This window comes from Periplaneta americana, chromosome 10, assembly GCF_040183065.1.
Source record: "Periplaneta americana isolate PAMFEO1 chromosome 10, P.americana_PAMFEO1_priV1, whole genome shotgun sequence".
NCBI lineage: Eukaryota > Metazoa > Arthropoda > Insecta > Blattodea > Blattidae > Periplaneta > Periplaneta americana.
In genome coordinates, this window is record NC_091126.1 from 13,732,433 (window position 1) to 13,749,562 (window position 17,130).

Here is a 17,130-nt window from a genome sequence, read left to right on the forward strand (position 1 = left end):
GTGCGAAATGTATCCATTAATGACGACCTGTCATTCAGTTTTTCTGTCCTTATTTCACTGATTGGCTGATTAATTGTAATGTGCTGATGGACTGTGATGTAGCAGCTTTCATCAGAAGCTCTCTCATACAACTTTGCTCACTCTGTGTATGTGTGTATATGTGTGTGTGTGTGTGTGTGTGTGTGTGTGTGTGTGTGTGTGTGTGTGTGTGTGTGTGTGTGTGTGCATATATATAATGCTGGGAATGGATTAGAAGGTGCATATTGATTTTCTCAACATTCAAATGAATAGGAAATAAATCCATTCTTCTAAATGTGTAATACAATATAATTTTATTACACAATAAATTGACAAAAATGAAGAAAAATAATAAATACAATAAAATTGCCTGGCCATAGTTGTGAAATTGTGTTAAAAATTGTCACTACACAGCAATAATATTGTTGTTACTTGAAGGTGGTAGTTTGAAGCATAAAAATGTTACGAAGTTTCGAATCTCATTCCTGAGCACAGGAAAGCGTATGCTGACGGTGAGTTTCCTAAGAAATATATCAGTATTGTTGCTGCTGTAGAGATGTTATGCCCTGATAAAGTTCACTTGTTCAAATCAATATCAATATCTTTGTCTTTTGCTGTTTACTGAAAATTATTGTATGTATAAATTTAATTGCATTTCAAGGAATTATAATTAGTATAACATATGGCCGTGACCAATCTGTACTTGAAGGTACTGGCACTCCAGATAAAAATGTTGGGCGCCCCTGATTTAAGATGTTGTCAAACCTCCAATTACAATTTCTACTTGATCTATTGAAGTTTATCAAGTTAAGCTTTTAAATCTGTTTGCCATATTTACAAATGGTTTTTAGAGAACCCAGAGGTTCATTGCCACCCTCACATAAGCCCACCATCGGTTCCTATCCTGAGTAAGATTAATCCAGTCCCTACCATCATATCCCACCTCCCTCATATCCATTTTAATATTATCCTCCCATCTACGTCTCGGCCTCCCCAAAGGACTCCCCCCACAGGAGGTCTTCCACCTAACACTTTAAATCCATTTCTGGATTCGCTCATTTGTGCTACATGCCCTGTCCATCTCAAACGTCTGGACTTAATGTTTCTAATTATGTTAGATGAAGAATACAATGCTCGCAGTTCTGCCATTTCCACACCTGTGGAGTAATGGTTAGACATGTATTTTATCTGACACATACAAAGGGTGTAGGCACTGCCACCAGAACTGACTAACCCCCCCTTCCCACGCATCTCTCCTTCGGCTACCAGGGCCCTGTTTCATAGAGCCAATAAGGCCTACAATTATACAAATATATATGAGAATATTTTAGCATTTGTTTTCTGACATTTCTTAACTGCTTTGACAAATACAATTTGTGAAATGTCAACAGCATTTCATAAACCTGACAATGACAAATAAAGTATGTGTAAACATGCAAGATCGATGGCAAATTATTTCTCCTTATTCATTTAAATCTTTATAAAGGTAATCAATACTAGTATTATTTTCATTAGTTTAAGTCTTATTACTGCATTAATATTTTCGAGAAAATAGGCTTATTTTTAATCCAGAATGCAATCCCTAAACAAGAAAGTATTATTGTTGGCAATAAAAATCCTGAAAGAGAGGGTACAATAAAATCCACATTGTTAATTTGCTGAAAAATTAAGTTTAAAGACGTATCTTTCTTGCCCCACCAGTGTTACTCCAAGTCGTCACCACTGCGTCTCACTGGATATTTGAGAGCATTATGGAAAATAGAAGAATGTTCAGAAAAACTTGTTTCCTCATTACCTAAAATTTGGTTACAGACCTTTTTGCTTCAATTCAATGAAAACAAATTCTTAGGGCCGTATTCATAGACATTTTTAGCGCGGGTTTCCGGTGGATGATCAGCGTTTTTCGTATTCATAAACCAGTGTTAGCGATAGGATATGATTTAAATTCTGTACTAGTAACCAGTGGATAGCCGGGGCTAGCTCAGTATGCTCGTAGCGTGTGCTGCGAAATGTCTATGAATAGCACCCTAAGAGATTATAATAATTTCATTTTGTATTACAAAAATTATGATATAGATCCAGGTTCTACTTGTTTAGTTGTTTTAAACACTTCGATACGTCAAAAATATTAAACATTGTTTAGTCATCGGTTAATTTATGTACAGATAGGCATTGCTTTTCTATAACTGACAGGTATTAGTTGAAGGACATCATTTTCTTGAGATGTAGATCCTATTTGTCAGAAAGAAGTTTCACTCAGGAAAGGTGACAGAAGGTGGGGAAAATCAACGAACTTGGATAGGAAATCTATATTATACCGGTAATGTTTTACAATGGATTTTTCTAATGTAAATAAACACATACAAAGAAGATACAGTCTTTGTTTTACCACTGCAAATTTATTTCTGAAAATATCCTAAATAACAATAGTCTCCATATCTTTCCTGCAAGTGGCTGTTTGATTCATTATAAATTATCCCTTATATTGCCCAAGCACTTTCCATGTGACTTCTATGGTATTAATTGGTCCACATAAAACTTAAGCCAAACTGTTGTTTTATTTTGACTGCAGCATCTCCTCCCAGTTCATATATATTTAACAGATTTCCAGGAAAACTGGAAACACCAAAATGTCAACAATACAGAAAACATCAATAATATAATATCACCAACACATGGGAGAAATGGCAATATTCAAAAGTCACTCCATGAATCGTGAATAATAACCCAATACCAGTATGCAATATTTGGGAAGTCAGTAAAATTACAGTGTTTTGTAAGCAACTGCAACTTTATCAGGGAAGTTTCTTGAATAGTACCATAACAGATACGAGAGATACACCTTCAAATACAACGCTTTAGTATTACGGATACATCCTGCTGCCATTGGCTATAATCTGCCCTATAGATTCATAGCAACATGTCTTCCTTTCAGTCACTACCGGCATCTCTTGTAACCAATATTCAAGTAATTTCTCTCTAAAAATCACGTAATATCCACGTCAGCAAGATAAATCAGTTGACTGCACGACCACAGAATTGAGTCCTTATTTAATTCATAACTACAGTACTTACTTACTGGCTTTTAAGGAACCCGGAGGTTCATTGCCGCCCTCACATAAGCCCGCCATTGGTCCCTATCCTGAGCAAGATTAATCCAGTCTCTATCATCATATCCCACCTCCCTCAAATCCATTTTAATATTATCTTCCCATCTACGTCTCGGCCTCCCCAAAGGTCTTTTTCCCTCCGGCCTCCCAACTAACACTCTATATGCATTTCTGGATTCCCCCATACGTGCTACATGTCCTGCCCATCTCAAACGTCTGGATTTTATGTTCCTAATTATGTCAGGTGAAGTATACAATGCGTGCAGTTCTGTGTTGTGTAACTTTCTCCATTCTCCTGTAACTTCATCCCTCTTACCCCCAAATATTTTTCTAAGAACCTTATTCTCAAACATTTCATAACTACAGTAACATGTTTAATTCAACTTAACGCTCATGTTTATAGTTTTAATAATCTTTATCCATTGACAACACTGAGGTTACTAGCGTAACTCAGCTAGTTAGCCCTCTGATCTTGATCTGGACTTTGACGTGGGTTTGACACCCATTTGAACTGATTTCTTGGTTGGATGGTATGTTTTTGGCCCCATATTGTCAAAAATACCATTACGCTAAATTCCATCAATGCTAAATAACCTAGTAGTTGATACAGCATCGTTAAATAACTGATTAAAATCAATCAACATATGGTAATGATGGTGGTGGTGGTGGTGGTGGTGGTGGTGATTATCAGTATTTAATGCAAAGCTTAGCAAATAATCAAACTTATTAGTTCACGAATGTAATTCACAGCAGCAATACAAAAAACAAACTGGTGTGGCAACAGGATGTATGTGTGCAAGTTTATCGTAAAATCATGGATTCACTCTGAACATATGGTATGACATTTTTGTATCAAAACTGAAGTTATGGTAACAAAAAGAATCTGATGAAATTAGGAATAATTTGAATATCTTACCTAAATTTCTAAAAATTAAATTATATAATATTATACCCAAACAAATTGACTTGTAAGTGATATGGCACTATCTCGTCATTTCTTACTTTATATACCACATTGTGAAATGACTTCACTTTTTTTTAAATTATATTTTTCCAATTTGTTTCCATTTTAATCTAGGAAATGTCTTTAAATATGACAGTCAACTCATTTTGTGTCTATAGTGGAATTATGAAGAAAAAAAAAATTCTATGATATTAGTTGTGGCAGCAATTTGAAAAGAAGTCCGGATCTAGTCTATGACAGTATTATGTTGTACTTTTACCACCAAATGATTGAAACACAGAGATACAAGAACTTTATTCACAGTGGTCTGGAAGAATTAGCATTCTCATCTCAATCAAAAATTTTTGCTTTAAACGCAGAGCTGGTCCAATGCACTGTCGGTTCTAATAAGTTACGTTTTCATTGTAAAGTTTTTATTTATTAACTCTTTGTGTGTTACAAACAACGTGTTTCATATATTGCGTCTGCAAAATACTTCTGTTCACATTAATTAATTTAGTTTTCACTGAATACATCTTAGAAAACATGGTACCAGTATTCTACTATTTCTGTTGGGTACGTAAATTAAAAAAAAATATATGGTTAAGGTAGTTTAGCTACGACTAGTACTTCATTCGTAAATCCAAAATACTTAGCCCATTTCAAACAAATTCACTATTTATGATTCTGAATCAGAGGAAAATAATTTCCACAAAAGTTAATTCGATTGTAATATGCTGTATGTACAGAGTGGACCATAAGTAGTCCTTAATTTCAGGGGGTTATTCTTTCAGATATTCCAAACAAAAAGTTTAATACAAATTTGCTTGTTTTTGCTTCCTTTTCGAGATAAAAAAAATTGTTTTATATGAAATATTTCACAGCGTGTTTTGGAGAAAGCCTTTGATATAATTCGCAATATGCTAAGTCAGTTTAAGAGAGCAGTGTATTATGATAATGAATGATTGAAAGAATTTTAGTTTTGTCCTTTAAATGTGCTGAAATTTGATCTGAAGGAACGTAACTTTTCGTTCTGAAAATGAATTTTAAAATGTTACATTTGTTCGGATCAAATTTCTGCACATTTAAAGGACAGAAATAAAATTCTTTCAATCATTTATTACCGGTATCATAATATACTGGGCGGCCGGGTAACTCAGTTGGTAGAGCAGCTGGCTACAGACTGGAAGGTCCGGGGTTCGATCCCAAGTGGTGACGGGATTTTTCTCGTTGCCAAACTTCCAGAGGTTCACTCAGCCTCCTATAAAATTGAGTACCAGATCTTTCCCGGGGGTAAAAGGCAGTCGGAGCGTGGTGCCGACCACACCACCTCATTCTAGTGCCGAGGTCGTGGAAAGCATGGGGTTCTACCTCCATGCCCCCCAAGTGCCTTCATGGTGTGTGACGGGGATACCTTCACCTTTTATCATAATATACTGCTCTCTTATACTGACTGAGAATATTGGGAATTAAATCAAATATCTCAAAGAATAACCCCCTGAAATTAATGACAATATCTACTGTTCACTGTATGTGTGTGTGTGTGTGTGTGCGTGTGTGTGTGTGTGTGTGCTGTGGATACTTTACACAATTTTGTTTGCAGATTAGTTAGACAATATTATTTGCATTCTAACATTCCAATGTCCGACTGTCCACATTTTGTTATTTTCATTTTACGTATTACAGAGGACTAATTCTTGTAGGCTACTTTCATAAACTGTAACTTCTTCAGAATTTTAGTACCGGCATTTTGGTTTAAACAAATAAATATTCCGACATCTTGGTTTTGTAGAAATTAGTAGGCCTACGACTTTTTAAAATTATACTCTTTAGCAAATGCATTAATATTTATCACTGACAGCAATAACTTTATTAAATCGGACATAAAAATGTCTTTACGTAATTTCATTTAAGAATTTAAAAAAAAATCTAGTGTATAAAATGGGTTAGTGGGCAAACATTATAGTGTGTCCCATTTATCTTGCTCACCCAAAATAAATGTTTTCTTAGATGCCAAATGAAAATTTGTTTTAAACAAATTTGTTTGAATACAACGGGGAATTAATACTATGGGTATATCTTTCTTATAATCTTGTTCATAAAAGAGATACGAGTAATGACATCATTTCTTTAAATGTCAACATGTACTTTTTACTCAAGGAATCATTTAACCTCTTGAAGACCTGTATCACAGTGTACCATTCTAATACACAAAACATTCAGGGGTGCAAAAGAATATGGAATTCATAGTGTATGTACTTATGCAAGTTCGAAATAAAATAGCACTTTGGTACCGTACACCTACTATAAACATTTACATGTCCTGCTGCAAGTGGTGACCATGGAAATTAGTGCATAATTACAATGTTTGAATGAATGACTCTATAGATCGTTCTAGTGTTGCCTACTGAATGGATGTAAAAGCATGAGTAATATGTTGCTGCATGTTCCCTGGTGTTGCTTAAACATTTCGACAGACAGAGTCCTTGACAGCTTCCCAAAGGAAAAAATCTAGTGGCGTAAGTTCAGAAGAACGAGCAGGCCAAATAACAGGTGTACCTTGTTCAATCCACCAACCAGGATATTTTCGGTACAGAAAACGACAGGTTCTTAAGGTGTTATGTACTGGGCATCCATCATGCCAGTACCACAAAACCATTCTGTTCCTCAAATGCATGGCGTCCAAAAGATCAGAAAAGATGATTCTTACGAATCTGGCATATCATTTGCCATTTAGGTACCATTAATAAAATTAAGCCCAATAACGGTATTGCAATGCTACAAAGTGTAATTTTACTTCGGACTTGCAGTAAGCATGTACGCTATGAGTTCCATATTCTTTTACATCCCCCAATGTTTTGGTTATTAGACTGGTACATTGTGATGGATTTTTGAGTAGGCCTTGAATGATTCAATGAATAAAATGTACATGCTGCCATTTAAAGAAATCAAGTAATTACTCCTATTTCCTTAATGAACAAGGTTACCAAGAAAGATATGCCCATAGTATTAATTCACCATATCTGGGGCAACTGATTTCATTTCAAGACAAAATGGAAAAGGAGCTGAGACGGAGAATCTGCCTAGCCTGGAAATCGTTCTGGGGCCTCAAGTTCATACTCCTAGACAGAAAGCTACGCCGGAAAATAAAATTTCACACCCTAGAAACATGTGTATATCCTGTGCTATTATACGGATGTCAAACATGGTCGCTAAGATCACAGCAAAAGAACAAACTTCAAATATGTCAACGTAAAATGCAGCGCAAAATCTTAGGAATATCCCTGCGAGACAGGATACCAAACACCACAATCCAACAACTAGCACAGACAACAGACGTCGCACAAACAGCCACACAAAGCAAATGGAAGTGGGGAGGACACATTGCCAGACTACAAGACAACAGATGAACCTACAAAAGTACTATTTGGGACACACGGATTGGGCAAAGGACGCAAGGCAGACCAAGGCGCAGATGGGAGGACATCTTCAAAGATCACACAGGACACCAATGGTCACGGATAGCAAGGGACAGAGAAGAGTGGAAGTCGCTAGGTAGACATCTGAGCAATGACTAGAACAGCAACATGCAAGCATCATTGTTTGAGGGAAGTTTAATAAGAGAACAGTGAAAAGTGTAGTGTCAAACAACATTATACCTAACAAACAGCATTGAACCTAACATGGAGTAGCTCACCAAGTTAGGAAAACTGAGCTAACCCTACCCAAGGGTAGGAGGCCTTTGCCCTTCTTGGGACATATTGGGCTATTTCATTTCATTTCATTAATTCACCATTGTACTTAAACAACTTTAGTTTGAAACAATTTTTCATTTGGCACAAGGAAAAAATTATTTTAGGTGAGCAAGATAAATGGGACATTCTGTATTTCCTAACTTGTTTCAATTAAAAAAAAAAACTGAGTGAATGTCTTGTACACAACATACCCTATTATGTTGTACGTGCATATTCTTTCATAACATGAAACACTGTTTCATTTGAAATTGTTACCGGTACTAGGAGCTTTAAACTATGGGCTATAAAAGGAAATTTGTAAAAAAAAATTGAAGTATGTCCTGTGCATATTTCAAATTTTGTTTTGCAGACTTTCACATCTATATTCACAATTGATTACTTATCCGTTCTGGAATAAAATACTGTAGCAGCGTGCTTTTTTTTTTTAAATTTCACAGAGTTCATTTAGATGTCTAGTACAAGATACCAGTATATAAACTTAATGCGACATTTAATAAATTTTGCACATATATATACCGAAGCCATTATGTAATTTTTATAATGTAAATATACTTAAATTAGGCACAGTGCCGTAATGTTAACGCAACTAAGATTTGGGTGATTAACTATTTCGGTATTTTATTTGGAAACTTGTAGGCTAATTAAGTTCTCACAGATTCACATGTAACATAACCAAAGCAGGCTATGTTTTATTTTCTTGCAGTGTTAAAGCATGAAATGATTTGCATTAATATCACACACTTTGAGCCACTAACATTCACTTTTTGAAGGTACGAATATTTCTTTTTGTTGTCACAATTTTCAAGCAAAGAAAGTATATGAACATAATATTCTAATGAACTGAGGTTATTTCCGTGTCATAAGAATTATAAATTTTGTTCCTTACCAGGTACCTACTTTTAATCGATATACAGAAACATACAACACAAACAAGAATATGTATTTTAATATTCTGTAACTTTAGACTTCTGCATCTCCCATTTAAAATAGACTGTTATTAAAATGATAACATAAATTTCTGGTTCTGTACACATAAATACACTGCCTGGAACATAGAGTGTTGTACAGGGACGTCTTACTTCCGATAGATTTAAATGGCACAGACAGGTATGATATATTTGTTAATAAATGTTATTTATGACATGCAGATAGAGCACAATGTTCCGAATCACCTGTACATTTCAAGCAACGAAAGTTCATAGCCACTTCATGTTGTTTAAAAAAAATCCTGCGCAAGGACCAGCTCTGTCCAAGACTGTTACCTTGTAGCACCATGCAGAACCTTCAAAATCATATGTCACAATATAATGAGTGTCGGCAATAATGTGGGTACCGGTACCGGTACTGTAACAGCAACAAATGCGCAGCTGCAATCACAAGTAGCTCTCAAGTCACTTCGTTTCATGGTTCAAATCGCAATGCAGCCTCGATGTTCCTGCTTGCTTCTATCACATTTGTGTCATTGTGTTTAGAAAACATGTATATTCGCAGAAATAGTTTCCAGATCATTTTCCCCTACTGCTGAAATTGTCCAGTTGCAAATCTTGCCAATGTGAAGTAATACATATTTTATGTAACATGGCCCCAAATGAAATGAGTTTAATTTTGTAAAAATACATTAAATACTTTTACAGATAGAGAATCATTCATTATGTCGATTGATATTACTGCTTTTGCGTTATATTCAATTTATACCGAGACGCTTGTCATCACTATACTTGAATATCCTGTATCCATCGACACAAAAATCACTGAAATAATTGTTTTTATTTCAGTCGTGCTTTATATTCTTCAGTAGTAGGTATCTATTTCCTTTACACAATTTTCGCAAAAAAATGCATTATCATTTTAATTTAAGTCATATAGCTCTATACACTTCAACAATATAAAATCAATGCTTATGATGCAAAAAATTGTTGAACACGCTTTTGTTGGCTTGCAACTACTGGCAGTAGGGGCATTGAGTATTCTCAAGTTAGCCTCAATCTGGGACAGGCCCATATTACGACTTTCATTTAAGTAGATGTGCTTGACAGTAACGTCGAGGGAAAGCAGCTTCCGGTGGAGGACTCCAGTCTGGACCTGGACCCGGGTATGTTGAGTCGATCATAGACTTCGACAACCGAGAGATCGGTGGGTGGTATGGACGGCTCAAGTCACCTTGATTTCCACCGTCATCCAGCTGATTTGATGATTCTGTACGACTTGACGTTCCAGGTTCTGTATCAGATTCAGAACCAAAACTGTCGTATTCATCACCAGGTCGAGGCTTTTTCACACGACAGTAATCACTCTTCCCAATGGACTAAAACAAGAATTATTCAACTTATTTCCAATATTATCTATGTAGGCATAGCTCCATGATTTCAGATGAAAATTTTACTGATAGAAATAAGAAAACACAATGAAACAATTTGGGAAAATAAAATAATAGTATACAAAACAATTAAACACTTCTCATATATACGTAGGGTGGAAGTGAAATAGCCTTGCAGATTTACAGAGCGAATACCGGTAGCTTACGTTGTATGTAACAAAAAACTATTACCACAGTCTACTATATACAGTCGCGAAGCTTGAGGTGATTTTTTGCAAATCTCGTGATAAAGCGCTCCAAGCGGTTAGCAACTAGAAACAATAGACTGTCCACTGTCGACTTTGGACCGTGTCGTATTTCCATCGAGTGCTAGCTCGTTGCGTATTTCACATTGATGCTTGTGAAATGTTCGTTATTGGTTGTAATGAAAATGTTAATGGCTAAAATACAATAATTGGAATAAAAATATTTTACTAGAGACGTAGAAAAATTAAGTTTGTTTTAATGAAATTTATTGATCACGTTTTATTTTCAATTCTGGTGGGATTATTATTGCTTAGGCCTACTTTTATTTTCAAAGGATATGTTTTTAATAATAGCTGTTAATTTTGTTGTTATTTTTATTTGTTACTTTACTAGAGACGTAGAAAAAGTCTGTTACAATAAAATTTATTGATCACGTTTTATTTCCAATTCTGGTGTGATTATTATTGCTTAACCTCAACCCACTTTGTTAACTACATAAGCCTACACTACAAGTACCGGTACACGTAAGTTAATCCATTAATTTATATTTCCATTATTATTGTTGTAAAGGGAAATGCAAATTAATATTTATTGGTTTCATAGTTAATTATCGCTATAATCTTGAATGAGTGAAGCGATTATAGTAAATTTCAGTTCGTTTTGCACAAACAAAAATAATATTAACCTATTTCTTGCAGGTATCTTCGAGTTTATGGTGGAATTTAATATACTTCATTAAAATAATAAAGTAACTTTATGCATTTATAATAATAAGAGAGAAATGCGCACGAGTGTGCATTGTTAGAGATACTAGTAAATATCACTTTTTCCTATCTCAGTTATTGATTTGTCTGCCCTCTTAACTTTATGCATTTAGGCCCGGTTGCAGAAACGCAAATCAAATCAGTCCCTGATCGCCGGTCAGTTGATGTCTGATTTATTTGATTGTTCATTGCGTTGCACAAACGTGAATCTCCAATCAACTTGTCTCAATTTACTAATTGCTGATTTGGGAAAGAAATACATTTGACAACAGCGCTATTTAGCAACCACAGCCAATTTGATGCTCTTTAAAAGTCGCGAAACGAATGCATCAAGTGGGCGGTGACTAGTAAAACAAGTGAATGTTTTGCTGGTTTGTTGCTTTTTGTAGAAAGGAAACAGGCGGATTCTGTTTGTATATAGACTACAATATAGTGAAAAAAAATGAAGCAAACAAAAAAGAAAGACGTGAGGGGGCTTCTGTTGTGCGATTTACTAGGGGGGTCTACAAGAAATTGGAATATGCATAGCCTCCATAACCTAAAATAATTCCATTTCCCATCTCTCTGTTTACAAATGGAGCTCGTAACCTACTCATTAAAAATATTGTGTTGTCATGTGTAGAACCCTGCCAACGGGCTACAACATTCCAGAATTTCAATGATGGCGTAGACTACATATTGCCTGTATATTCACAGAAAAGAAACCTTTTCTATTTCGATAAAGTTAGGCATCATTTCAACCAGGTGATTGGACGGGGATGTGAGCAGTCTATACAACCAATATTAGGCTACTCTTGGAAATCCTGACATGGCTGAAAATTCTCTCTGGATTTCAGATCGTTCCCTGTTTGAAGTTTGGGAATTTATGAGACCCTGCCATAACAAAGCAATTTCATACGTAACATTCCTAACTACTCGGCAAATAGTTGATTTGTGGAACTTGGTTCATAGGAGAAAGTGAAAGGTTTCGATTTGTCTGTCTGCATATATTTGTTTCAATTTTTGAAAGTAACAAAACACACGAATTCTTACTTAACCTAAATCTTTGCTCAAATTCTCTGTCATTATACATAAAGACAATTCATGTCTATCACGGAAACGCCTTCTTCTTAATATTTTTTTCATTCTAAAATTTCTTCATCAGAAGAATCCATTATGTCGAAAACAATATTGTTACGTTATAACTATTTACTATATACATTACAGTAACTGCATTACAACAGAACAACATAACTAGCCTACTTGATCAATGATCAGTGACTTAACCAGCAAAAATCTGTTGATCAAATCTGATGGAAGACTGATCTCCGATCAAAGACTGATTGTTCTTTCTGCAACAGAAATAGAACTGATGGCCAATCAAACCCTCCTTGATTGCCAATCATATTTTGATCGGTGTTTCTGCAACCGGGCCTTAATATTTCAATAATGGAAGGAAGGTGTTAATTTTTCCAAAAGAACACAACGAAAGTGTAATATATTTTGTCGTCTACTAGGAGAGAGATTTGCGATGATGAGGCGATAGTAGCGATCCTAGTGGTGGGCAACTACCCATGTTTGCATTTTTACTACATATTGAGCTTCGCGACTGTATATAGTAGACTGTGCTATTATATTATATTGGTGGAAAGTTCATAGTTTTTCAGAAAAAAAAAGTCCCCCCCCCCCAATTTTTAACAATCTCTTATTCGGTAACTATTGCGAGTAGAATCGTGATTTTTGTCCATATCGATAAGAAATCTAATAAAGAAAAATTCATCCCTCTGGCGTATTTCAATTTAATTTTTAAAATCCCTAAATTCAAACCACTGCACGAAGTGAGCGCGTGGTAACGTCTCGGCAGCTTACATACAGAGACTAATTGAGTTCGTTGGCCTCTTACAGCTGTATATGAGTAGAGTGTTTTAGTGACAATGTTGCCAGACTGCTGAAACTTCGAACTTAATTTTCTAAATTTGAAAGACATGTTGGTTCAGAAAAGTGTGAATACAATTAATAATTATATATAATAATAATAATAATAATAATAATAATAATAATAATAATAATAATAATAATAAGTTTTCAGTCAAATACACTTTTCAATTTGTGAGGTCAGATAATCTGTTACATCTCTCCCACCAACAGCATTTGCATCGCAGCTTCTCCATCTCTTTTAAATTTATACATTATATTTAACATTTTAACATGGTTAATATCAAACTGTACAAATTTAATTTTAATGATATGACCTAATGAGAATACTTAGCCTTTAATATTGTCATGTAACAGATTATCTGACCTCACAAATTGAAAAGTGTATTTGACTGAAAACTTATTATTATTATATATAATTATTAATTTTCTAAATTAACCGTGCATTTAGTTACAAAATGTAATACATGTTTTCTATTCATTTACGTGTATCCTATCACCTCTTTCAATCTGCAAGGTTATTTCACTTCCACTCTGTATATATCACATTCTGCTTCTTCTTCTCCTTCAAAGTCTACAGCAACTGAAAAAATTAATAAGTGACATACCAATATATAACCTATTTACTGATATTAAAAACATAAATTTAAAATTAAAATGCATAAGAACTTTTAAATTTAGCCATATAACAATACAGTTACTTTTACAAAATGCACGCAAATTCTGGAATATATAGGTACTATAGGTACGCAAATTGTTTGCATTTTCTGGAATAAATACACAAATTACTACTAACACATAGAGTTTTTAAGAATTATGGAACACTGCTTACAACATTTAATTTTCAGTTTTACATGCTTGTGTTCTCCAGATCACAAAGTGAGATGCAATGTTAAAAAATGATTAGCGTATCAATTTTCCATGCTAGTAACCTAGGTTAAAATCCCTGCAGATCGAAGTGGAATTTATGATAATTATCTGGGGGTCGTCATCAAAACTTGCACAAGTGTTTAGACTGCAAAAGAGAATATTGAAAATTGTAAAGAAAGTACCTATTCGCTCGGATAGTAAAAAATATTCAAAGAGTTTGATATTTTGCCCCTACCTTGTATTTACATTCTTGGAACAGTCTGTTTCATCCACCAAAATTATGATAATTTTAAAATAAACTCTGATTATCACAGCTACAGCACAAGAACATGCAATAATTTACATTTTAATCATCATAGGTTATCCAAAAGTCTCAATAGCTTATCACATACAGGGATAAGACTTTACAACAAACTCCCTGCTGAAACTAAAGCCCTTAACTATGCTAGATTTAAAAAGTCAGTGAAACATATTTTACTTTTCCACATGCCTTTTTCTGTCAATGAGTATCTTAGTTTAGCACTCCAAATTTAGCTTACAGTAGTTAGTATCTCCTTTTGTGTTTACTGCTCTTCTTTTCTGTCTGATTCATGTCTGGGGTGAGACTGCCCAAGAAGATAAGGAAACCAAGAACCTTGTACAAGTAATGGTCTGGAGAAAACTGTGGAGAATTGACTTCATTACTGAATGTGTTGATTGTATATTATTTGTATATTAGTGTAGACATCTTGTATGTCGGAATAACATGTATGTAACCGCATATTTATTATGTATTCACTCTGACGATGCCATGAAATCATTGTATTTCCTAAGGCTAATATCTATCTATCTATCTATCTATCTATCTATCTATCTATCTATCTATCTATCTATCTATCTATCTATCTATCTATCTATCTATCTATCTATCTATCTATCTATCTATCTACCTATCTACCTATCTACCTACCTACCTACCTACCTACCTACCTACCTACCTACCTACCTACCTACCTACCTACCTACCTATCTATCTATGGTGAACAGAGATGGTGCTTGGTTATAGGCTTTCATGGGATACTCCCGTTTCTCCTACCAGCACTACATCATTGCTTCTTTAATCAAAATCTTATTGTGCTATGTACCAGTAGTTCACCTTCCATGGTACTCTGAGAGTAATGCTATAATAGCAAAAAGAACTACAGCTTTGGAGCGTCACTCCTAGATGAGAACACTCGAGTGAATGACGCAGAGTCAAGTACCCACTGTTGGATAAAAAAAAATATTTTAAAATGTGTGAAATCATGAATATTTTTATTTATTTACGTGTTGTTATTGTATGGACCTAATGGAGAGATAGAAAAGGAGAAATGCATCTGTATATAAATTTAACACTACTGAGAATAAAGGTGGCCATGAATTCAACAGTCATGGAATGAAGATAATTGAAAACAGCTGAATATCTATAGCAGCCGTCTCAATAGGGTCTCCTTGGAGCACTTCCTCCTCTCTCTATTTTTTTGTATGTAAAAGTGGAACAAGATGCAGGAGTAGTTCATGTATCTTTGGATGACGTCATTGACCATGACGTTTGAATAGACATCTGCAACCGCTACGATACTGTCTCCATCTCCGAGGAAAGAATGTCCTTATTACCGCAAATGTATGAAGAAATAAAAGCTTTCATAGGGAAAGCGAAATTGTGGGAGTCGCAAGTTTCAGTGGGTAACTGTTACCACTTTATTAATCTAAAATTGTTACCTGATTTGAATCAAGACTAGTGTAATAAATATAATGAAGTACTGAAGGACTTGAGAAAAGAATTTGAGACCAGATTTAAGATTGTTTTGAATTTCTAAGATGTTTTTGGTTATTTTTAATTATCGAAAACATCACGAACTATATTATTTAACTATTATTGTAATTAATATATTAATATCGACGTATCATAAAAATACATACTTTAACAACCAACAAGTTTAATTGTAATTTTATTATTATTTAATTGAATTTTATTTAATTAAATATACTGTACACTTAAAAAAAAAAAGAGAGATACCAAAAACCTTTTACTAGAAATGAAGCATTGTTGTTGTTCAGTCAACTGTCCGAAGACAGGTCTGAACGTCACACCACTTAAAGATAACTAGGCCAGGAGATAATGAGGTAAGATGGCCAGTTCCTTGTGCTTAAATGATTACGTAACATGTATGGTTCTTCATGCTTCAGATGTCTTATTTTTACTCATTGATATATCATTAGAAAATAAATTTATTATTACTTACTTACTTACAAATGGCTTTTAAGGAACCCGAAGGTTCATTGCCGCCCTCACATAAGCCCGCCAGCGGTCCCTATCCTGTGCAAGATTAATCCAGTTTCTATCATCATATGCCACCTCCCTCAAATCCATTTTAATATTATCCTCCCATCTACGTCTCGGCCTCCCCAAAGGTCTTTTTCCCTCCGGTCTCCCAACTAACACTCTATATGCATTTCTGGATTCGCCCATACGTGCTACATGCCCTGCCCATCGCAAACGTCTGGATTTAATGTTCCTAATTATGTCAGGTGAAGAATACAATGCGTGCAGTTCTGCATTGTGTAACTTTCTCCATTCTCCTGTAACTTCATCCCTCTTAGCCCCAAATATTTTCCTAAGCACCTTTGGAATAAATTTATTATTATTATTATTATTATTGCAAACTACTTAAGAAATTTTATTCCTTCCGAAAATAATCGTCTATTGTGACAGTACAACTCAAAAGTGCAGCTTTGTGGCATTTCTCCCGCGACAGTTACAACTTAGCTTGCTCATGCGTGTAATATGAATCAACGATCGGCTATCTTCGGGTATTGTGCTTATCTCTTCTGCTGACTACGCTATCTAGATTCGCTCCCTGTAACAACTTTCATGTGTTGGCCTTGAGATGCCTGATCTATAGTTTCTTCATTTTCAAGTCTTTCTGAAGTTGATTGGCTATGGTAATAGGGAGAAAAACCAATAGGAGTTAACTCCCTTATTTAATGAAGTGTATTTAGAAAGACAGTAAACATTTTAAACATATTTAATTATACTAGAAATGTTAAAAATAAGTCCAAGTATTTAAACGAAACAAACTACAGATGGTGAAAAAGTTCTTGATATTTTATCATATGTGGAAGATATCTGGTTCCAGTAAGATTGCTCGCATGCATATTCTGGAAGAGGAGT

At 34.8% G+C, this 17,130-nt stretch overlaps 1 protein-coding gene across 1 annotated transcript in view; it reads right to left on the reverse strand.

Moving 5' to 3' along the window:
- Positions 1 to 2,291: 2,291 nt before the first annotated feature.
- LOC138707451 (cell adhesion molecule Dscam2-like) overlaps positions 2,292 to 17,130 on the reverse strand; it is a 1,157,632-nt gene continuing 1,142,793 nt past the window's right edge. The window contains exon 28 of the mRNA XM_069836919.1: positions 2,292 to 10,131. Within this exon, the coding sequence (XP_069693020.1) occupies positions 9,838 to 10,131 (294 nt within the window). The 3' untranslated portion in view covers positions 2,292 to 9,837. The remainder of the gene's footprint in view (positions 10,132 to 17,130) is intronic.